Genomic DNA, 22,557 nt, shown 5'->3' with positions numbered 1-22,557 from the left:
TACGTATGTGTCGACAAAGAAAGGGAGAAAAAAAGTAGAGTCTTCTCAATAAATCTTTTAGAGCGATGGGGAGAAAAAATAAAAATGCAATAGCTGGAGTTTTTTAAAGTAATAATAACTGGATCAGTTGATTGAGGTAGAAACTCGAGTTTCTCTTTATTACTTCTTCTCCTTGTCTTAACACTCTAGCGTTTTGTTTTTCTATCTGCCTATTTACAGTGGTTATCCTTCCTGGGATAACAAATGAAATGTTTTTTAGGAACCAGAGACTATTAGTGCTATGGTTAAAGTATTTGCAATTAAGATGTTTATCAATAGTATGCCTGCATGTAACTGATAAACCCACGTGGTTGTGTAATCAAATGTAGAATAGTTGAGTATGTGGAAGTTATGAGAAAAATAGCAATCTTGGGAAACCAAATACGGTATTCTGCAAAGTCCAGTAATGTATAATATCAAGCTTTGTCCGGGTCTTCTACATAGAGGACACTTTGTGTTCTCCTGTGTCTTGTTTGTTCGCAGAGCTTTATCTATTATAAGGAGAAAGTGAAACAATATCTTTTGCGGAGCAGCACGTCTCCGCATGTGAATTCGTCATTTATAATCATCGGACTTTCAACACTTCCACAATAATTGAGTTAAATAACTGGAAAAGTAACATTAAGGAATCCAGAGTATCCTCGCAGTATTGCCCCTCTCTTATTATAGTTCTGTAAGCTCTATATTGCAAGTTATTCTGTTGTTGCTACTTAGTGGCCATCCCGCGGGTAACGCCTCTTGCATTCAATGGAAAAGAATTTCAAATAATTGAAATATTTTGTAGATTCAAAGTTCAAGGGAACATTCACCATACAGACAGCTCCAAGGACCTAACCTCCTAGTATTACTCATAAATCAAATTACATGTCAAACCCAATCGTGATGCACGACGAAGTTCCCGTAGAAACCACCTCTGTGGACTTGACAACCGGGCCAGAAGAAACTACCCCAGATGCTACTATTGACGATGAGGAGGAAAATATTGAAGATAATAAACCACCAAATTATAAGAGGATATCAGATGATGATCTTTATAGGCATTCCTCACAATATAGATTTTGGTCTTTTTCTAAGGAGAGACTTCGGGAGAAAAGGGTGAATACAAATAAGATCGCAGCTGACACGATTTACAAAAACATATTGGATTTCAAAAATCAGCAAGATTTAACCCAGGAACAATTAGATGTTTTAGATGCACGGACACAACCATTATCCGTAGATGATGAATTAAAACTGATTAATTTCTATGCCAAGAAAGTTCAAGTAATATCTCAACATTTAAACCTACCAACGGAAATTATAGCTACATCAATATCTTTCTTCAAGAAATTCTTTTTAGAAAATTCTGTAATGCAATATGATCCCAAGAGTTTGGTTCATACTACTATTTTCCTTGCATGCAAAGCTGAAAATTATTTCATTAGTGTGGATTCATTTGCGAAGAAGGCAAAACCTAATAGAGAGGCAATTTTAAAATATGAATTTAAACTCTTAGAAAGTTTGAAGTTTTCACTCTTGATTCATCATCCATATAAGCCTCTTCATGGGTTCTTTTTGGATATTCAAAATGTTCTTCATGGGAAAGTGGATTTGAATTATATGGGTCAAACTTATGATAAATGTAAGAAGAAAATCACGGAAGCAATCCTAACGGACGTAGTTTATCTTTTCACCCCGCCACAGATTACTTTAGCTATTTTAATGATTGAAGATGAGGCATTAATAACAAAGTATTTGGAATTGAAGTTTTCGGTCAACAGTGAGAAGAAAAACAATGATACGATTAGTTTTTCAACACTTTTAACGATAATAAATGACTGTAAGTCGTTTATTCAAGAGGAGAAATCTGTTTCGACAGACGATGCACGGAAGATTGCTGCACAAAACTTCTTTTGTCAAAATCCAATGGATTTAATTCAAAGAATGAAAAGAAAACAGCCAGAAGAAGAAACTACAGCTTCTCCAGAGAAGAAACCAAGAGTTGCCTAACTTACATAACCAGATAGAATGTATGTATTATCAACTCCTTATTGAATATCCAATTTTATTAATTAAAATCAATGATAAATTTTCTTGTCGTATAGATATGCTATGTTTTTATGTACAAATATGTTCTTCTTACTTCGTCGAAAATCCCTGGGGCGTTCATTTTGCCCTAATTAAGGATGGAATCTTTGGTTTATCCCCCATACCCTTTCTTTCATCACTATCAGGACCCTCTATTACTGTATTGGATGACATTTTCAGTTTATCCAGTGGTTCACCTTTACAAACTTGATCAATCTCTTTGGCATCCAACGTTTCATACTCCATCAGGCCCTGAGCTAATCTATGTAATTCTATGCTCTTCTTCGCGAGCATTCTCCTGGTTCTATCTTCTGATTGCTTTAGTAGGCCAATAACTTCATTATCTGCCACATCACGTATTTTATTAGACCAACTTTCCCAATTCTCGGCTAAACTAATGGGTCCCACTTCGTCACTCATACCATATTGTGTGACCATTGATCTTGCAGTGTTTGTGGCACTTTGTAAATCTGAACCACAACCACTTGTCGTATTATCCTTACCATATATTAACTCTTCAGCGATCTTACCACCCATACAAACATCCAAAGTGGCTAAACATTCCTTTCTAGTAACATCTACTTTATCCATTTCGGGTAATTGGAATGTAATACCAAGGGCTCTTCCTCTGGGTAAAATGGTAGCCTTATATAATGGAGTGGCACCAGTGGTAAACATTGCCATAATAGCATGACCTGCTTCGTGATATGCTGTGGCTCTTCTTGCAGAATCAGTCAACACCATAGTCTTTCTTTCAGCACCCATTAAAATTTTATCCTTAGCCCATTCAAAATGTGACATGTCTACAGCAATGGCGTTTTGTTGACATGCATACACAGCTGCTTGATTAACTAAATTGGACAATTCTGCACCTGATAAACCTGGGGTACCTCTAGCAATTAAAGTTGGATCCACATCAGATGCCAATGTTACTTTCTTCATGTGCAATTTCAAGATATCTGCACGACCACGAACATCTGGTAAATCAACATTAACCACTTTATCAAATCTACCTGGTCTTGTTAACGCCTTGTCTAATGCTTCTGGGAAATTGGTGGCACCAATAATGATAATACCTGTAGTTTGAGAAAACCCATCTAATTCCACTAATAATTGATTTAAAGTTTGTTTGGCATAAGCTTGATCCTTTGGATTACGCTTACCACCAATGGCATCTAATTCATCGATAAATATGATAGCTGGAGCTCTAGCACGAGCTTGAGCAAATAATTCACGAATTCTCTTTGCACCTACACCGACGTAAACTTCATCAAATTCTGAACCGGACATGAAAAAGAAATCCACACCTGCTTCACCAGCTGTTGCTCTAGCTAATAAAGTTTTACCCGTACCTGGTGGACCAGTTAAAAGGACACCCTTTGGCAAAGTTCCACCTAATGATTCGTATTTAGTTGGATCCTTTAAGAAATCAACAATTTCTTCTAATTCAGCACGTGCTTCATCACATCCTTTCACATCATCAAATTTAACATTTGTCTTGGCTACATCGACGGATTTATCAGCCACTTCAGAATTCTTCAAAAGTGATGTGTTTTCAGTGATATATTTGAAACCTTCCGTTACACCATAAGTAATTAAACCAAAGACAACTAACCATTTCACCCATCTTGATATGATAGTAAAAGTGGATTCTGATACTATGACATGTAATGGTTCCTTTCGAGACCCATAGAATGGACTATACAAAGATGGGAAAGTTCCATGATAATTTTGGGACCCCATGTTGGAGGAAGATGCCAAAGATGGATTTACTGCACCTGCTGAGCTGGCAGTTAACAGCGTTTGTCTAACAGCGTCTGCTTCGGAATGTCTTCCTATTCTTTGCAATGCTTCCATATATAATTCCATACATTCTGGAGATGAGGCAATTCCTGGAGTTTCAAATCTAGAAACCACATATTGAGGATAATTTGATTGTAAAAGAATCTTGTAGAAATTTGCCTGAGCATCGGGATTTGTCAATTCTTTATTGGCTACTTGTTCTTGCGAGGCTAAAATTGCATGTGAGACCTGTTGAGTTGGTGGTGGCGGTGTGGCTGCCTTATTATTAGTCTTGGTAGTGTTGTTTATCGTTGCCGAGGTCTTTGGAGGTGGGGAGGAAGAACCTTGCGTTTCTTCAGGTTTCTTTGCGTCTACATAAAAGCGACGTTGCTGTATCAGTTTTGATTCAGTATTGCCAAAGGTTCCCCTTTGTGTGCTTACTGCTCTGAGCATTATGCTGCTTCCTAGCATAGCGACCCTTGACGCTGCTATGATATTTTTATTCCCTCTTATAACAGAGGATGTGAGTAGCATTCTCGAAACATTCATCGTTTAACAAATTTAATAAGATAGATATTGATGAATGATCGTATCCAGTTGTTTGTACAATATCCGAACAATGTGGCGTTGACGAGAAATGCCTATAATGCTTATTTTGATATATGTGTATTCCAGGTGGCGATTCGAAGTTAATAATCAATTATGGTTGAGTGAGATAAATCCGGGCAGATGGCAAACAGGAATAGTGTCCGAAAACACTGTAGTTGTCCGAATGATTGGAGAATGAGTTACCCTGAAAAAACACCCAGACATTCGACAAACCCAACAAATTTGCAATTTCCCTCTAAACGCATACATTTTATGCATTTTCTGAAAGAACACCCATTTCGCAGTTTTGAATAATTTATGCGTTTACAATTCCCCCACTGAAGTCCGAGAAATTTGCAGTAAAGCGTGGTCTGTTCCGCAAATGTCCGACTTCGTGCTTTCTTTTTCTACCGTGTGAAAGCAACCCACGTCCCTTTTTTCATTTTTGCATCGTTTATTCAGTTATATTCCAGCAACAGGTGTATTCGTATTCAGTTTGAACTTCCAGAAATGAATATCACTCAATAATTACGTATGCCGCCGCAGTCATTGAAAGTACCCTATCTAAGGTTTTGTTCACTTCATTTTTTTTGATATGGCTGTCAACAGAATATGAAAATGTTTCAGTACATCGAAACGAGTTCCTCATGTATATAAAAGACCAAATGTAATGTCAATTGAACTTATTTCTCTCAAGGTTCATCTTTAATTATTCTTGTTATAAGATAAAAAACCACAAGGAATCCTCCCCTTACTCATCTAACTCAATACAATTACAATGTCTGAAATTACTTTAGGTCGCTACTTATTCGAAAGATTAAAGCAAGTCAATGTTAACACCATTTTTGGTTTACCAGGTGATTTCAACTTGGCTTTGTTAGATAAGATCTACGAAGTTCCAGGTATGAGATGGGCTGGTAATGCCAACGAATTGAACGCTTCTTATGCTGCTGACGGTTATGCTCGTGTTAAGGGTATGGCTTGTTTGATTACTACTTTTGGTGTCGGTGAATTGTCCGCCTTGAACGGTATTGCTGGTTCTTATGCTGAACATGTCGGTGTCTTACACGTCGTCGGTGTCCCATCTACCTCTTCCCAAGCTAAGCAACTATTGTTGCATCATACTTTAGGTAATGGTGACTTCACTGTCTTCCACAGAATGTCTTCTAACATTTCTGAAACTACCGCTATGGTTACTGATTTGGCTAATGCCACATCTGAAATTGATAGATGTATTAGAACTACATATGTTACTCAAAGAACCGTCTATTTGGGTCTACCAGCTAACATGTTCGACTTGAAAGTCAAGGCTTCTCTATTGGATACCCCAATTGACTTATCTTTGAAACCTAATGATGCTGCTGCTGAAAATGAAGTCGTTGAAACCATTTTGTCTTTGGTTAAGGACGCTAAGAACCCAATTATCTTGGCCGATGCTTGTTGTTCCAGACACGATGTCAAGGCTGAAACTAAGAAGTTGATTGATATTACTCAATTCCCATCCTTTGTTACACCAATGGGTAAAGGCTCCATTGATGAACAAAACCCAAGATATGGTGGTGTCTACGTGGGTACTTTGTCCAACCCAGATGTCAAACAAGCCGTTGAATCTGCTGATTTGATCTTATCTGTCGGTGCATTGTTATCCGATTTCAACACTGGTTCTTTCTCTTACTCTTACAAGACAAAGAACGTTGTCGAATTTCACTCTGATCACATCAAGATTAAGTCTGCTACTTTCCCAGGTGTTCAAATGAAGTTTGTCCTACAAAAATTATTGAAGGTTATCCCATCCGTTGCTAAGGGTTACAAGCCAGTCGCCGTCCCAGGTAGACCAGCTCCAAACAAACCTTCACCAGCTAATACTCCAATGAAGCAAGAATGGATGTGGAACGAATTGGCTAAATTCTTCCAAGAAGGTGATGTTATCATTACTGAAACAGGTACTTCTGCCTTTGGTATCAATCAAACTCCATTCCCAAAGAATGCATACGGTATTTCTCAAGTCTTATGGGGTTCCATCGGTTTTGCTACCGGTTGTACTCTTGGTGCTGCTTTTGCTGCTGAAGAAATTGATCCAAAGAAGAGAGTTATCTTATTCACTGGTGAAGGTTCTTTGCAATTGACTGTCCAAGAAATTTCCACAATGGTTAGATGGAACTTGAAGCCTTACTTGTTTGTCTTGAACAATGCTGGGTACACTATTGAAAGATTGATTCATGGTGAGAAGGCCGGTTACAATGATATTCAACCATGGAACCATTTGAATTTGTTGGAAACTTTCGGTGCTAAGGATTATGAAAATCACAGAGTTTCCACTACTGGTGAATGGGAAAAATTGACTACTAACAAGGATTTTAACCAAAACTCTAGAATTAGATTGATTGAAATTATGTTGGAAGTTATGGATGCTCCATCAAACTTGGTCGCTCAAGCTCAATTAACTGCTTCCATTAATGCTAAGAACTAATAAAAACAAGCAAACTTCTGCTATCAATTGTTTCTAAATATATCATTCGTCATATCTATACATATATTCTAAGTAACTAAATTAAATACAAACCCAATTTCATTAGAAAATTAGAAGCTTATTGTTTCTCATGTGTCACAGAGTGAATCTTACACTAATCAGATTTCTACAGATACAATTTAAATTAATTCTATCATTTAGAACAAGTATGGTTTCTAGACGGGCAATACTTTATTTTAATTTCTTCTTGCTGGTGTCCTTGTTGCAGGTCCAATTGTAAAAATGTAAACCCTTCAGTAATTGATCAAAGAAGTCGTTAGTCCTTAGTAGAAAAAATTCATTCTTGATTATTACATTAATGAATAGTAGGAGCCCATACCATAACCTAATTATATTCTTCTCCAATCGACTAATACCACGAAGTCTACTGCAAGTTGATTTGAGGAACAGTGTATTACGACGAGTTCATGCTGCCAGTTCCGAGGGCTTAACGGTGCAATTGTTAAGCATATCTCTTTCATTTAATTGGATAACAAAGTTCAAAGACTACTTGCATCCGTCCATTAATATATAAAAGAGGCATAGCTGATGTCACTAAAGGAAGTTTTTAATTTGTTTTCTATGCGGGCAACCCTTTATATCTCTGATTTGCTAAATTTGAAATTTGAAATTTGAAATTTGAAAATGTTGGTTGACAATAGATCTAATTTATCAAAAACAAAATCTTAATTTGACAACGTGTCTAGAGTAAAAGTACAACCGCACAAGACAACAACAATGAGCAGTGACGATGGTGAAGTGTACGCTTCTGATGAATTGAGGCAACAAGTGTTCCAGAAATTATCTTCCAAACTGGAAAATAGAGTTTGTTTTGATTGCGGGAATAAGAATCCAACATGGACATCAGTTCCCTTTGGTGTCATGTTATGTATCCAATGTTCTGCAGTGCATAGAAACTTGGGGGTTCATATTACTTTTGTTAAGTCTTCCACTTTAGATAAATGGACAATCAATTATCTAAGGAGATTTAAACTTGGTGGTAATAATAAGGCTCGTGATTTCTTTTTAAAGAATAATGGTAAACAGTTCTTAAACACATCCAATGTTAATGCCCAAGTGAAATACACAAGCGCGGTGGCTAAACGATACAAGGAACATTTAAATAAAAAGGTAAAGGCCGATATGGAACATTATCCATCCGAATTAGTCCTTGCAGACAATGATGAGGAAGAGAGTGATTCTTCTGAATTATCATCCTCTCTTGGTGGTTCCAAAGAAGGTAGTATAGATGATTTCTTTTCTAATTGGCAAAAACCAAAGGCCGGAACTCCAACCGGTGGCTCAGGTAGCAATACTCCTAAAAAACTAACTCCATCTAATACCGGTATCAAGAGTAACAATAGCAACAGTAACAGTAACACAAGATCATCCATCTTGGCCAGAAAGAAGTCACCTTCCATTCTATCAGGATCAGCCAAAAAGCATTCCATCTTATCATCCTCTAGAAAGCCATCGAGAATAACAGCTAAGAAGCTTGATAAGTCTGAAGCAGAAGATTTATTTGATCAGTTTGAGAAAGATGCTGAACAGGAAAAGCAAGAAGAATTGGTTTCAGCTACTCAACAAAGTCAATCTTTCAATACAATGAATTCAAGTAACACTTACACTGCGAACTCCTTTGATGATGACCTCAAATCCACACCAGCCAAGGAAGAATCCACAGATTTTTTTGAAGATGGAAGTGAAGATGAGAGCGCTGCTCCAGTGAAGGAAATGCAACCTAAATTTGCTAAATTAGGATTTGGTATGACAACAAATAATGCGGATAATTTAGCTAAGGAACAAAAGGAAGCACAAAGAGCTGCATCCGGCCCTAAGTATACCGGGAAGATTGCTGCTAAATATGCTGGTCAAACAGCAATTTCATCTGATCAATTATTTGGACGTGGATCATATGATGAAGATGCATCCCGTGAAGCTAAGCAAAAATTGAAAACTTTTGACAACGCTACATCCATTTCATCTTCATCATACTTTGGGGAAGATCAAGAAGCTGACGAAGATGCACTAAGAACGGGTAATTTTGGTCCTTCTGCTGGAAGAAATGCTGGTGCCAATAATGGATTTATTGATCTTAACATTGGGGGAGATGATGAACTTCAAATGCTTAAGGATGCCGTGGAGCAAGGTGCTGAGAAGCTGGGCAACTATTTAAGAGACTATCTAAGGAAATGATTGATTCATTTATTAAAATAATTATGATCGAGATGTGAGTATATATAGATAACTTTATTTTTTTAAACCCTCTTTGTATAATATAGTCCTTTACATTATTCAACAAGTTTCTGCCGTCTCTCTAACATATTGCGAGTTCAGGAAACCTATGTTATTCCTACATTGAACGGAAGTTGCTATGTTAGCGCCCATAAAACCATATAATTTTGAATGAATTTCCAAGACTGTTTCTAACATCCATACACCATTCAAATGGCTGTATGAAAGAGAATACATTAAATAACCTCTAAAGTACGGTGAATAAGTCAACCTATATTTATTACTGTAAATTAGTGTATTAAATACCAATAGTTACATTAATATCAGAAAAGGTTTTCTCTGTAGCAAGGATATTATATTAATTGAGGCAAGGGTGTATCCGGGCCATTTACGCACGGTTAAAAACTCGTCTTGCTTGAATTTTACAATGGACGCAATAGTGTTTGAGCGCCCATTTTGTCACTTTCACATCTTCGCTTTCACGATTCGGACGATGGCCGGGCAAGTTTGTAGCAAGATTCGATTATTGACAAATTTATTAGATACTAGTACTCCTACTTACTGTTCTTAGTATAGCTACTTAAACATAACATATAGATCATCGAGTATCAAGGTATGTGAAAAGATGACAATGACTATTATACAGGGAATACGATAAAATCACTGAGGAACTGATGGACCCTGAGGATGTTGATTCAGAGAACTTAAATGAACAAAAGAAAAATCTTCAAATCCGAAGACTGTGTATTTATAGGATACAATGTTTCTTATGAAGGGTTGATTTACATCTAAGGTTATCACCACAAGAAAAGATGGAGGAGAATCACATCCATGTTGTTCAACCTGTATATTTTTAACAATCAATATTTGCAATTACTAACAAGTTTGTGAAAATTTCTCATTTTTTTATCTCAATAGATGGCTTCTTCCCTACCACATCCAAAGATCGTTAAGAAACATTCCAAGAAATTCAAACGTCATCATTCCGATCGTTATCACAGAGTTTCTGAAAACTGGAGAAAGCAAAAGGGTATTGACTCTGTTGTCAGAAGAAGATTCAGAGGTAACATCTCTGAACCAACCATCGGTTACGGTTCCAACAAGAAAACCAAGTTCTTGACTCCATCCGGTCACAAGACTTTCCTAGTTGCCAATGTTAAGGATTTGGAAACTTTGATCATGCATACTAAATCTTATGCTGCTGAAATTGCTCACAATGTTTCTGCTAAGAACAGAGTTGGTATTTTGGGTAGAGCTAAGGCTTTAGGTATTAAGGTTACTAATCCAAAGGGTCGTTTAGCTTTGGAAGCTTAATTAAACTAGTTTTAATGTAATGGATCAATTTACATTCAAATTTCTATGATGAGCTGAAAAGAAATAAAAAAAAAAATAATTATTAAAATTCTATTAGACTATATATATTATATTAATTTAAGACTGCATGCACGCTTTGCATAATCATACTAAATTGCTTTGATATATCTTCAAGATTTTGTATAAATTGTTGATGGATGGGTTGAAATGAATGAAAGTGTCCTCATTTGTTCTGTTATTTATGTACGTTACGATATTGGTAAATAAAATATTTATTGAAAAGAGAAGATGGGTTATGGAAAGAAAACATATGAAATAAAGATGAAAGATAAAAGGCTATTATTATACGGGCATTCCCCCATTATTTGCAATCCAATCGTAATAGACGCACATATATAATAGATCGATAAAATAAAATAAAATGATCAGTTGATATAAGTTTTGTTTAATTCTCCGCAAAAGATTTAAGAGTACAACCAACGTAAAATGAAAGCAATGATGGCAACTAAGATAAATGGGACCAAGTTCATAGAACTTTCAGTAGTCTTAACTTGTTCAGAAGTAGTCTTAGTGGCTGGTACGGCTTCCTTTTCTACATTGACGGTCTCCTCCTTTGCTTGTGTCACCTTTGGAGATATAATTTCTTCCTTCTTCTCCGTTTTTTGATTGTTGGTATTTATTTGTTCAGTTTCTTTCTTTATTTCGTTTTCTTGAGTAGGAACCTGTGTTGGCAATTCATCTTTATCTATTTCTTCCGATTTTACTGGTTCCGATTGACTTGGCAATTGTTCTTGCTCGTCTGATGCAACAGTGGTCTCTTCAGGGGCAACATTGCTTATCAAATACTTAACTTTAAGTTTCTTTGAGACAGCTTGATCTTTGAATTCTGATTCCAAGTCGGGCCAAATGTCAGCGACGTTCTTGTCACCCAAATCATAAGGAGCAGGAAGTGTAATGACCAAGAATTTATCACGACATTTGAAATCTACATTCGGTTCTTCAGTCAAACCTAAAAAGATGATTTGAATCTGTACAGTTTCACCGGGGGCCACAATGGCAGCATTTGGTCTCACACAATAAAATTTAGGAGCTGTGGTTTTCACTTTGAATGCAATGGTTTGCTCCGAATTGTTCGTAATGGAGGCGTATTCAGTCGATTGTTCGGTTAGGGGAGCTAATGATATTGAGTTAGTAAAGGATCAATTGAATTACCGAAGTGGTGAGGGGTTGGCTATCATCTCTGGTACGGTAAATACCTAGAGATTGATGAGTAGAGAAAGGGAGGAAACAACATACATTTGTACTCCAAAACATCTGGTTTGATTTCAACAGAAGACATTATAATGTAATTGAGGCTTGGGTGCACAACTTCCAGTTCTTCCGCCTTTATGGGTAAATATCTGTCAACTTAAAGAGTTTCTGTATTTATGGGATGGTGAATTGAACAACAAAGGATTAGCGAAATTCTCTCCGTCCGGGTGACAGCGCTTCGTACAAGACGACGATCTTCAGGGGGGTCTCGGCGGCTAAATTGATTTTCCTTTTAGTATTCAATTATATTTGTATGTAGAATTAGAATTAGTAATCTTCACCCTTGGAGACGATCTCCTTACTGTGAGGATGCAACAGGATAGTGTGCTCGAATTGAGCAGTGTAGGACCCAGGGATGTCCACTAACGGTGGGTAATCCTGCACTATCCCTTGTCTAACCAGTTGGTTCAATGCAAATAGATACTTCTCTTCTCCCAACTTATCCAGATAACGACGACAGAAGGGCAACGTTCCGAATTTTTCGTTGATTGTCTTTAGTAGCTTCTTAGCACCACTGAGGGTGGGCATTTGATGTTCACCAGGAGCCTTAGCATAATGGGAACATTCCCCATCAGCATACACATAACCTCTCCCAGTTGAACCAAAAGTTTCAATGGCAAAATGTTCACCTTCTTCCATCTTAGTATTGTCCCCATTCTTTACAATTGGCACAGATTTACCACCATGTATTCTGTATGGACCAATATTATGTCCACATAAATTTCTACATGGTTTCACTTGGAAGGTTTCACCATCGATCTCCACTTCATACGATTCCATAACTTCTTGAATGGCTTCACCAATGTCAGTCAACCTGACATCGATACCTGCCTCTTTAATACCAGTATATGTGGCTTCACGTACAGCAGTAAGCAAATTGTCATATTTGTGATCAAATGCTACGGTCCATGCAGAATCAATAATATTACCATTAATTTGAACACCAAAATCCACTTTCATGACATCCTCATACTTCAAAACAGTCTTATCTCCGGCATTTGGCGTAAAATGCGCAGCAATATGGTTGATGGAAAGACCAGTGGGGAACCCAATACCTTGACTCAATGGATCTTCCATAGTTCTTAAATCTTCCGCACCAGTGAATTTTCTAGTGGCATCCTCAATGATGTTTGCAATATCAGTCAAAGCCATCCCTGGCTTCAATTTGTTTTGCACGTTCTTTCTTACACGACGATGAATTTCAGCACCTTTTCTGACATCGTTCCAATGAGTGGCATTCTCCAGAGATCTTTTCAAATAACGTTTCTCTTCATCAGTGGTTCTTTCCAAGTTAAAATCTTGAGTGTAATCCATCCATTCACCTTCAGGATAAACTCCATCAGGGTAGAATAAAGTGATATCCTTAATGTTATTTTTCTTCTTTTTCTTCTTGTTTTTCTTCTTCTTCTTGGATTCATCCACAGCTTCCGGAGTACTGATAGATGAGGCCGCTAAGTCAGCGTTGACCTCTTCGACAGACACTTCGGATGGTGGCATATCTGTAACAGTTACTTCAGCCATGCTTTATATAGTTCGATTTATTTACTGGACGTTTCCTGTCTACACTTATTAATCAAACTATTCACCATGTAAGTTACCTAATGGTTGCATTGGGATTGACATTTTTCATTTCAGCTCGTCCGCCCGCCTTCAAAAAACTATGCAAAAGGGGAACAACATAGATGGAAGATTATCAATTCTTCATCTAGTTTGATATCTATATGAACGAAGAGCATAAAGGCAATTCAGTAAAATGCTCAGACTGATAGGATCCAACACAGTAAGAAGCCTGCAACAAACAGGCCTAAGATATGCGTCGAATTTCCCCAAGTTCGACCCATCAAAATTAAATCCGATATCGAGGGACACCATAGATTCAAACACAAAGATTAACATTCCATTAAATATACCCCGTATGGAAACTAAGAGTGCTGAAGAGAAGAAGAAGACCGGTACACAATACAGCTTCACTTCTGTTTTGAATCCTCGTGATGACGCCATGTCGTCCAGACTGGTGGATGTTTATGCTGGGAGGATCATCGAAGTTCGTGATCATAACACGTCACAAGCATTCCGGTCTTTGAATTCAATGCTGAGCTATAATGGGGTGGCAAGAGATAGAAGATCTCAGCGGTTTTATATGAAACCGGGGAAAGTTGCAGAATTGAAGAAGTCTCAAAGACATAGGAAGGTGTTCATGCTGGCATTTAAGAGGATGATGGATCTGGTTAAAGACGCTAAGAGGAAAGGATATTAGACAAAATCTCTCATGAATTAATATTCTTCACATATTTTTGCGACAAAGATATACCAGAATTATTCAAACGCAAGCAATATCTCTTGTATATAGATAAGCACAACACCATTATACTATATATTGATCAAGTTATGTAAATACAAATAGGCATCATCGATAAATACCATTATTCCTGTTCCAAGTTTTTTTGTAAATTTAGATGAAACCATTTGTCTACATTACTGACGCGTTAGAAGAATGTCATTAAACGCCAAACAAAAAAATTAATGCAAATCAAAAGAACTACGTGGAAGACATCACATCAACTTTAACATCAACAAATAAATCATTTACTCGCCTTTTCAGATACAGGTGATTCAGTGCTCTGCCAGGGAAGTTGATTAATTTATAAGATACTCAAAATGGCCATTCCAGACAGAGCTCAAGCGAAAGCGCAGAGAACAAGAAATAAGATCATTCATACATTCGATATAAAAAACCTTCTGGGTGACCCATTTGCCATTTCTACATTATCGATTGCTCTGATCTCATGGGTCATAACAATAGCTGGTTCTATATCTTCGGTGACAGATGATGAAACGTTTCCCAGGTTTACGTGGTGGGGGATTGCATACCAATTTCTCTTAATATGTATGCTAATAATATTCTACTCGTACGATTTAATTGATTTTTACAAGGGATTTCTCACTGGTGCCATAGCAGTGGCATTTGTATATACCACCAACAGTGCTACAAACTTAGTTTATGCTGAAGGTTCAAGAAAGGCTGCCGCATCTGCTGGTGTCATATTATTATCTATCGTTAATATCATTTGGATCTTTTATTTTGGTGGTGACAATGCAGCTCCTACGAATAGATGGATAGATTCATTCTCATTGAAGGGCATAAAACCTTCTCCGTACCAAAGTTTATTGTTGAGATCTGCTCGCCGTCGTTCCATGAATAACAATAACAATCATTCAAATAGAATTTATAGCGACAATATGGATTATAATAATAATAATATTGGTAGTCAAAGAATGGCTGCAACAAATAGTCAATCATTCTACCCTGCGGAGCCACAACACTATGTTTCATCTACTGCATTGACAGGGTTTGAAAATACCGATCCATCTCACTTTAATTCCAATTCAAATATAGCAGGAACACGCCAGACTGATTCAAACATTAATAGTAATAATCTAAATGAAAATGTTAGCACTTTTATGACGGAGACGTCGAATGGTTATACTGCTACATCTATGGGTGATACGCTAGGGCTATACAATGATTTGGAAGATGAAAATTTCACATATACTGTTAAGGCCTTATATTCATACAAGGCAGATGATTCTGACGCTTATGAACTTTCATTTGAACAAGGTGATATTCTGAAAGTTTCAGACATTGAAGGTAGATGGTGGAAGGCAAGGAAGGAAAATGGTCAAACAGGTATTATTCCAAGTAATTATGTCAAACTAATGGACTAATTCTATGTATCATTACAAAAAATGAAAAAAAATAAAAAAGGTTATACCATATGTACTTATAAATATTTAATTTTGCAACTACTCAATATAATAATGGCTGAAATTATGATACCATAATGAAAACGTTCGTTTATTTTATTATAAATTAAATACAAAAGAAGTTCTTAAAATTTTCTTTCTACGAGCATTTTTAAACAACAACACCGGAGTTGGAAGCAACTCTTGGCCATAAATCGGCACATTCCTTACCAACTGGACCGGTAATGGCAGAACCCTTCATTTCACCCTTTGGGTTAGCAATGACACCAGCATTATCTTCAAAGTATAAGTAGACACCGTCCTTTCTTCTCCAAGACTTGGATTGACGAACAACGATAGCTGGCATAACCTTCTTTCTCAATTCTGGCTTACCCTTCTTAACAGTGGCCATAACCATATCACCTAAGGAGGCAGCTGGCAATCTGTTTAATCTAGAACCAGAACCCTTGACAGCTAAGATGTACAAGTTTCTAGCACCAGTGTTATCGGCACAGTTCATGATAGCACCGGTTGGCAAACCTAACTGTTTTTAAATAGGAAATTATTAAAATAAAATTCCATCATTTGTTAGTATACTATAGGTCAAAAAAGTTTTATTGGATAGATTAGGTGGAGAATAAGAATATCACCAACTTCAATACGGTTCTAACACCTGGTACATTTCATTGTTTACGTTCTTTTGGTGTTGTAGTAATGGCCTCTTAATAGGTTAACTGGGATATTTTCAATTGTTCCACCATAGTTCTTTCTGTATATGAATTGCTCTCAAATTTCATGTTATTCTCAGTAATATCATAATTCTCTTTTGGATGTCATTTTCAATTTTCAAACGTTAAGGCCATTTTTGCAGTCATTCGCAATGAATCTCAATTATAACACAGTAATCTTCATATTCTCACTATCTCTTTTGTTCATTCGTTTTACATACAGAAATTCTGAATTTAGTACCTTGAGCACCGTTACCTGACATTGTTGCTGTATTTCTGTGGTTGTTTCTGCTAAATCTTATTAACACTGTCTATTGACTGCTATCTTTCACTACTATTATCTATAATTTACCCGATGGCATGGCACTGTTCGCAGGTTCGTTCCCTGGGGAACAATACGGTAGAGGGAAGTTTACGTTTCCCGGTCTGGGCAGTTCCTCTGTGGAAGGAGTGGGTAGTTGGGTATTGGCTCTCTCCAGCCTGACGCTAGGCGGAAATTTTTGGAAGCTCCAGGCGGAACGATGGAAAAGTTTAGGACTGACAACTATTTTGGAAATGCACGGAGCTACAGAGAATGTACGGATGGAAAACAGTCTTATTGATTGAGACTGATCAAAGAAGGGAAAGTTACATTAGATGTGTTCTGCACGTTAGTAACATTAATTCATCTTCTGTCTCTTTTGATGGCTAAAGAGAGACCAATATCAATTTAGGTGGTTACTTGACAGGATAGAAAGGATGGGTAAGCTGAGGTCAGATGGTCCAAGCAAGGATGAACCTGAACCTCGAGAAAAAGAAAGCGTGAAGAGAAGAAGAATAGATAACGATCACCATAATGAAGCTACTACGGGTGTTAATGATGAGGAAGAATCTATAGATGTTTTAGATAATGATGACGATTCAGTGGAAATAGTCCATGAAAATGCTGCACCAGCATCCCCGGAGGACTTGTTAATTAGGGCATTGGAAGAAGGACTTGCAGAAACACCGTCGATGGAGGACAATTTACATGAGACAAATGCTACAGCAACACCGGCTCTAAACACAGATAACACTCAAGGTCAGACAGCTGAGAATATAGACGAAAGTGTAGTTATAAATTCCCAACCAGTCACGTCTAACACTAGAACGCCAACTGGCGTGTCCGCTGCATCATCTGTAGTAACGCCAAGAGTTCTTGATACATCAGGATTTGATCCGTTGATTGAGGCCATAGATCTTGAAGCAGCGGAACAACAAGTAATCCAAATTCCCGATGATGAAATTGAGGATGAAATTCAAAGAGGAAAGAAACAAGAAACGTATAGGCCTGTAACGGAATATCGCTGTCCCATTTGCATGGATCCACCTGAAACTGCCTTGATTGCTCCTTGTGGACATGTGTTTTGCTGTGATTGTTTATTCCAAATGGTGAATAGTTCAAGAACGTATAGAAAGGATGGTCACTGTGCTTTATGTAGGAAAGAAGTAAGATTAAGAGATGTGAAACTGATAATACTAAGAAAGAAAAGAATAAAAAAAGTCGCTTAAGTGGTAATTTTAAAGCAGCATTATCATGTTCTGAACTTTCATATAATGGAATTTTTTTTGTCCGTCATGTTTCTTGTGACAGAAAACAATAATATGGAATAGGATAAAATTCACAAAAAGCTCATTACTCTTTTCAAAACGAAATATTGCATCAATAGCATATTTGCAACTATTGAAATATTTAAAACCATAGGAATATATTAGAGCCTATCCTGGGAACATATTTCCACTCTTTGTTTATTAAAATCTTATGGGAAAAGAGGAGTCATACATGTGCCCAATAATACCTCGACAGGCAAACCATTACCTTCATTTTAGGATAGGATCAAGTTCTCTCGGTCCATGGTATGAAACGAACCCATTACCAAGAATCGAAGACACACCCAATACTTCACGAAAGGTAAAGATTTCACTATTAAAGGGATCCACTTTAGACCCCATACAAGAGTCAAGATCTATGACTTTGTCTAAAAGAGAGAGAACAGTCAAAAAGAAGAAGACTCACCTACTCAAGTTTATGGCAGAACATCGTAAAACAGAGAGGCCTTGTGCGGTGGAAAACAACTTAACATCTGACTATCTTCCTATCAGATATGGACTATTTAGTGGTTTAAAGGATACTAGACGAGCTCACTGCAGGTTTAAAAGATTACCTGCGGCAAACTTACATGTTGCTTGTTTATGCAGACAAGTTCCCGTCATTTCTAGTCCACTTCACCAAAGTTATACTCCTCCTCAACCTGCTAGGAGATCTAAAAGAGAAAATAAAGGTCCTGACATGAAATTATATAAATATGTATGAATATTCATTATGCGATAGGACAAGCATTCGGTAAGAAATTTATATAAACAAATGCGATATTTTTTTGTTAAATATTCTTTGTTGTTGTGAATCCTTGGCTCGTTCATTCATAATTTTTGTTTGTTTGCTTCTTTGTCTGTCTGTAAGTTCTACACGGCTCCGATGTTCGATTTTCCTTTCTGCAAAATAAAGAAAGGAACGATGTTTACGGCACTACGTGGTAGTTAATGAACTTATAAACCAACACTCAAGTAGGATTAACTTCAACCATACAATTAGTTAATACCATTGATTTATCCAGTCACTTCTAATCCATTACTTGAACTAAAAATATTGAAGGTACCCACATATACCACTTTGAGAAATTACGATAACCATCCCGTACATTTGACAATAAGATACCTTCCTCGATTTACTACAGCAAATTATCACTCAGTAACCCCACGAGATATTTTCCACAGCTATGAGTTCCAAGAAAGATTCCACCTTAGAACAATTAAACAGTACCTCTCCTTCTAGGATAAGAAATGCATCTATTGAATCATCGTCATACAGTGGTAATTTTCATCCTGAAGATGCTAAAAGTTATCCAATGTACATTTGTATCAACGAGTATACAAAGAGAATGGAAGATGAGCTGGATATGAGACCTGGAGACAAGATTCAAGTGCTTATTGATGATGAAGAATATGATGATGGCTGGTACTTCGGCCGTAATTTGAGAACTCAAGAGGAGGGGCTATATCCCGTTACATTTACACAGATCATTAGTGTAGAGAAGAAACCAAGATTAATGCGAGCCAAATCTGTGAAGAGATTATATAGTCCTCACGATGCTAATGGTTCTTCAACGTTATCTCTTGATGATTCTACCAGTGAACTTCCAACACCACAGCCATTAGAAACAGCTGCAACTGTCTCAATTCAAAATGCCAAGCCCATAGATAGAGAATTGTCATTAAAAACAACTATACATGATATCGATAAGGCACTAAAAGATTTTCAAAACGACGACTCCTTCGAAATACCTGATACTTCACAAACATCCAATGGCTACGATTCGCCAAGCTATAACAATGACACAAATATTTCTTCAACCGCCGATCTAAATGTAAATGAGATAACGAACAGATTACAGGAGTCCAAAGGATTGGGTAAAAGTAATTTAGGGAATGACACGTCAGAAATTGGGGACGTTTTGGATCCAGCGAATGCAGAACAGTGGACGCCAGAGGAGGTAACTGCATATTTTATCAAATCGGGATTCGATGCTGAATCCGCATCAAAATTTCAACAACATAAAATATCAGGAAAGATATTATTAGAACTCGAATTAGCTCACTTAAGAGAATTGGATATAAATTCATTCGGTACACGTTTCGAAATCTTTAAAGAGATTGAAAACATAAAAGAGGCCATTAATACAGCTTACTTAAGCAAAGCAAAGGCAACATCTAGACATGCCAATGAGTTATCCAAAAGGTCCAGCCAATTAATGCCGCCTGCCAAAGTTGATCTGCAAAACACCAACAAAGGTACATCATCGACAAATGCAGGAAGATCATTAGATCCATTACAGGAGAATACCGATCAATATGCCGGCGCATCGAAACATAGACCTGCATCTTTAATGATGAATGGTTCGAGCCAAAGAATACAGAAGGATTTACTCTCTGCTCCAAACATGGTAGAAAATATTGTTAAAGATGAAAGCATATTTACATCTCCAAGGAGGGCTCCTAAACCACCATCTTACCCAAGCCCAGTCCAACCTCAAAGTTCTCCAATGATTGGTGGAAAATCGCATGTGGCTTCACCACCAGAATCTCGTAACTTTTCTCCTTCAACTGCCTTCAGAAGCACATCGACAAGGGAGGATATGACACCAAATGACAAATCAAATGATGTCTCTCGTTTCAACAATACAGTTACGGTTCCACAGATTCTTACTACATCTTCTTCTACTACAACAAATTCATCATCCAGAAATGATTCAAGTTCCAGATTGAATCAAAGTACTAACAGAACATCAGTTCTTTTTACGGGACAGAATAGAAACAGCAATGGAATATCTTACACAGAAACGAGTAAACGAACATCCATGTTACCTCGGATCAATACTCATCCAGATACTGACAAAAGTGCATATATAGAAGAAGAAGATTTTGATGACGCTGGAACTATCGAAAGAGCCACCTCTAGTATATACGGTGAAAGCATAAAAGAGGATCCTGAACGCCCTTCGAATGATAATAGAAGAAGTTCAGCATATTTCTCAGCGAAGAATGACGAAGAACTTGTCTCTCCCTCAAGTGCTTCTAAGAAAAAGAAAAAGAAAAATAGAGCATCCTTTATCACAAGTCCATTTAGACATCAATTTACAGAAAATGCCACACGAACAACGCCAAAAGATGAAGAGAAGGAAAAAAAAGGAAATGGATCAAATTCCTTGACTCCAACTCCAAAAGGGAATGTTTCGCCAGGTAAGAAGAGTATTTCAACAAATGAATTGAATAGAAGATCCGTAAGCGCAAAGGATACTAAGCCCAATGAATTTTCTAGCACAGTTTACTTGGGAGATGAGAAACAGCAAAGGTCAGTAAGTGAAGCTGTGAAGGGCAAGAAACTACAGCAGCAAACAATGAGGACTAGGACAGTATCTAAAAAACAGCAGACATCAGCCTTCCAAGAGGGTATAAGGACAATTTCAGTTAAGGAGGCCCAGAAAGATGCTGACTTTTCAGGTTGGATGAACAAAAAAGGTAGTGGTACAATGAGCGGATGGAAAAGAAGGTATTTTGTTCTACATGGAACGAGATTGTCATACTTTTCAAATATGAATGACACAAGAGAAAGAGGGTTGATCGATATAACTGCCCATCGTGTAGTTCCAGCTAGGGAAGATGACACTATTGTATCATTATTTGCAGCCACAACAGGGAAAGGAAGGTATTGTTTCAAATTAATCCCGCCCCAGCCAGGGTCGAAGAAGGGATTGACATTTACTCAACCTCGTGTACATTACTTTGCAGTGGATAGCAAAGAGGAAATGAGAGCATGGATGGCTAGATTAATTAAGACCACCATCGACATTGATACAAACGAACCAGTGATTAGTACTTGTGCAACCCCAACTGTATCTTTGGTGAGAGCACAGGAAATGTTGGCCGAAGCTCGTGAGGAGACAAGAGCAAGGGAGCAACAAATGATGCTAAATGAGGAGGATGAAGATCAAATGTTGTGGGAACAACAACAGAAAAGCCAACATAGTAAAACTGATAGCAACAAAGATGATCGTAGTAATGTTCATGACGATATGGCAACCAACGATACGCAACGCGCCTCTGATGATGATGGAGCACTTTCTACCCCTAATTTATCGTCATACACCGGAACAACTGCCACATCTAATGGGTTTGCTAGTCCTTATTTATTAGCATCAGGTGTGTTATCTCCAAAGGTTGGAAGAAGTAATAGTACTCGTGTAACTAAAGACCATAAGAAAGAAGAATTCATACATGGCGAGAGGCTATAGGCTTAAAAACGTAGTTGAAAGTGAAACAGTTTTTGAGAAGTTGTATGTATATTGGGTTTACTAGTATATATAAATTGTAATTTTATCTTTATCAATCCTATCATTGTGTACCCCATCATCTTTTTGTTTATTGAGGTTATTGTTTTTTTTTGAATCTACAATTAAAGCGGTGTGATGAAAAACAAGCAAACTTGAAATTCACTGGCAACGTTAATCGTCAATTATCTGCCACATCATTCCCAAATCCATACCCCCAATTTCAGGAAATTGACCTTTAATTTTTTTGATACCACTAATCATATACCATTTTTTTATTTTTCAGTTAAAATATCAAAAGAATAAGCTAACTGGGGAGAACAATTAGTATTTTCAT

General features: G+C 37.2%; 13 protein-coding genes across 13 annotated transcripts; 9 read left to right on the top strand and 4 right to left on the bottom strand.

Moving 5' to 3' along the window:
* Positions 1-903: 903 nt before the first annotated feature.
* Positions 904-2,028, top strand: CCL1 (TFIIH complex kinase subunit CCL1; the record flags this gene model as incomplete). Its single annotated transcript, XM_003674354.1, has 1 exon — positions 904-2,028. One exon carries the CDS (start codon positions 904-906, stop codon positions 2,026-2,028), a length of 1,125 nt encoding a protein of 374 aa, XP_003674402.1.
* Positions 2,029-2,184: 156 nt separating this feature from the next.
* On the bottom strand, positions 2,185-4,437 carry YME1 (i-AAA protease YME1; the record flags this gene model as incomplete). Its single annotated transcript, XM_003674353.1, has 1 exon — positions 2,185-4,437. The coding sequence occupies one exon, from the start codon at positions 4,435-4,437 to the stop codon at positions 2,185-2,187; it is 2,253 nt and encodes a 750-aa protein (XP_003674401.1).
* An 817-nt stretch (positions 4,438-5,254) lies between these two features.
* On the top strand, positions 5,255-6,946 carry NCAS0A14630 (alpha-keto acid decarboxylase family protein; the record flags this gene model as incomplete). The annotated part of the gene is made up of 1 exon (XM_003674352.1): positions 5,255-6,946. The coding sequence occupies one exon, from the start codon at positions 5,255-5,257 to the stop codon at positions 6,944-6,946; it is 1,692 nt and encodes a 563-aa protein (XP_003674400.1).
* Positions 6,947-7,723: 777 nt separating this feature from the next.
* On the top strand, positions 7,724-9,181 carry GLO3 (ADP-ribosylation factor GTPase-activating protein; the record flags this gene model as incomplete). Its single annotated transcript, XM_003674351.1, has 1 exon — positions 7,724-9,181. One exon carries the CDS (start codon positions 7,724-7,726, stop codon positions 9,179-9,181), a length of 1,458 nt encoding a protein of 485 aa, XP_003674399.1.
* Positions 9,182-10,138: 957 nt separating this feature from the next.
* Positions 10,139-10,534, top strand: NCAS0A14610 (60S ribosomal protein eL32; the record flags this gene model as incomplete). The annotated part of the gene is made up of 1 exon (XM_003674350.1): positions 10,139-10,534. One exon carries the CDS (start codon positions 10,139-10,141, stop codon positions 10,532-10,534), a length of 396 nt encoding a protein of 131 aa, XP_003674398.1.
* A 464-nt stretch (positions 10,535-10,998) lies between these two features.
* NCAS0A14600 (uncharacterized protein) lies at positions 10,999-11,873 on the bottom strand (the record flags this gene model as incomplete). Its single annotated transcript, XM_003674349.1, has 2 exons — positions 10,999-11,708; positions 11,831-11,873. 2 exons carry the CDS (start codon positions 11,871-11,873, stop codon positions 10,999-11,001), a joined length of 753 nt encoding a protein of 250 aa, XP_003674397.1.
* Positions 11,874-12,112: 239 nt separating this feature from the next.
* MAP2 (methionine aminopeptidase) lies at positions 12,113-13,366 on the bottom strand (the record flags this gene model as incomplete). Its single annotated transcript, XM_003674348.1, has 1 exon — positions 12,113-13,366. The coding sequence occupies one exon, from the start codon at positions 13,364-13,366 to the stop codon at positions 12,113-12,115; it is 1,254 nt and encodes a 417-aa protein (XP_003674396.1).
* Positions 13,367-13,598: 232 nt separating this feature from the next.
* MRP21 (mitochondrial 37S ribosomal protein bS21m) lies at positions 13,599-14,102 on the top strand (the record flags this gene model as incomplete). Its single annotated transcript, XM_003674347.1, has 1 exon — positions 13,599-14,102. The coding sequence occupies one exon, from the start codon at positions 13,599-13,601 to the stop codon at positions 14,100-14,102; it is 504 nt and encodes a 167-aa protein (XP_003674395.1).
* Positions 14,103-14,503: 401 nt separating this feature from the next.
* Positions 14,504-15,571, top strand: SHO1 (osmosensor SHO1; the record flags this gene model as incomplete). The annotated part of the gene is made up of 1 exon (XM_003674346.1): positions 14,504-15,571. The coding sequence occupies one exon, from the start codon at positions 14,504-14,506 to the stop codon at positions 15,569-15,571; it is 1,068 nt and encodes a 355-aa protein (XP_003674394.1).
* A 190-nt stretch (positions 15,572-15,761) lies between these two features.
* RPL23B (60S ribosomal protein uL14) lies at positions 15,762-16,580 on the bottom strand (the record flags this gene model as incomplete). Its single annotated transcript, XM_003674345.1, has 2 exons — positions 15,762-16,133; positions 16,539-16,580. 2 exons carry the CDS (start codon positions 16,578-16,580, stop codon positions 15,762-15,764), a joined length of 414 nt encoding a protein of 137 aa, XP_003674393.1.
* Positions 16,581-17,055: 475 nt separating this feature from the next.
* Positions 17,056-17,847, top strand: SLX8 (SUMO-targeted ubiquitin ligase complex subunit SLX8; the record flags this gene model as incomplete). Its single annotated transcript, XM_003674344.1, has 1 exon — positions 17,056-17,847. One exon carries the CDS (start codon positions 17,056-17,058, stop codon positions 17,845-17,847), a length of 792 nt encoding a protein of 263 aa, XP_003674392.1.
* Positions 17,848-18,097: 250 nt separating this feature from the next.
* SPR6 (Spr6p) lies at positions 18,098-18,649 on the top strand (the record flags this gene model as incomplete). The annotated part of the gene is made up of 1 exon (XM_003674343.1): positions 18,098-18,649. One exon carries the CDS (start codon positions 18,098-18,100, stop codon positions 18,647-18,649), a length of 552 nt encoding a protein of 183 aa, XP_003674391.1.
* A 463-nt stretch (positions 18,650-19,112) lies between these two features.
* BOI2 (Boi2p) lies at positions 19,113-22,184 on the top strand (the record flags this gene model as incomplete). Its single annotated transcript, XM_003674342.1, has 1 exon — positions 19,113-22,184. The coding sequence occupies one exon, from the start codon at positions 19,113-19,115 to the stop codon at positions 22,182-22,184; it is 3,072 nt and encodes a 1,023-aa protein (XP_003674390.1).
* Positions 22,185-22,557: the final 373 nt, after the last annotated feature.

The sequence above is a fragment of the Naumovozyma castellii genome, chromosome 1 (assembly GCF_000237345.1).
Source record: "Naumovozyma castellii chromosome 1, complete genome".
Lineage (NCBI taxonomy): Eukaryota > Fungi > Ascomycota > Saccharomycetes > Saccharomycetales > Saccharomycetaceae > Naumovozyma > Naumovozyma castellii.
The sequence above is the reverse complement of the archived record's forward strand: the minus strand, read 5'-3'. Positions and strand labels throughout refer to the sequence as shown.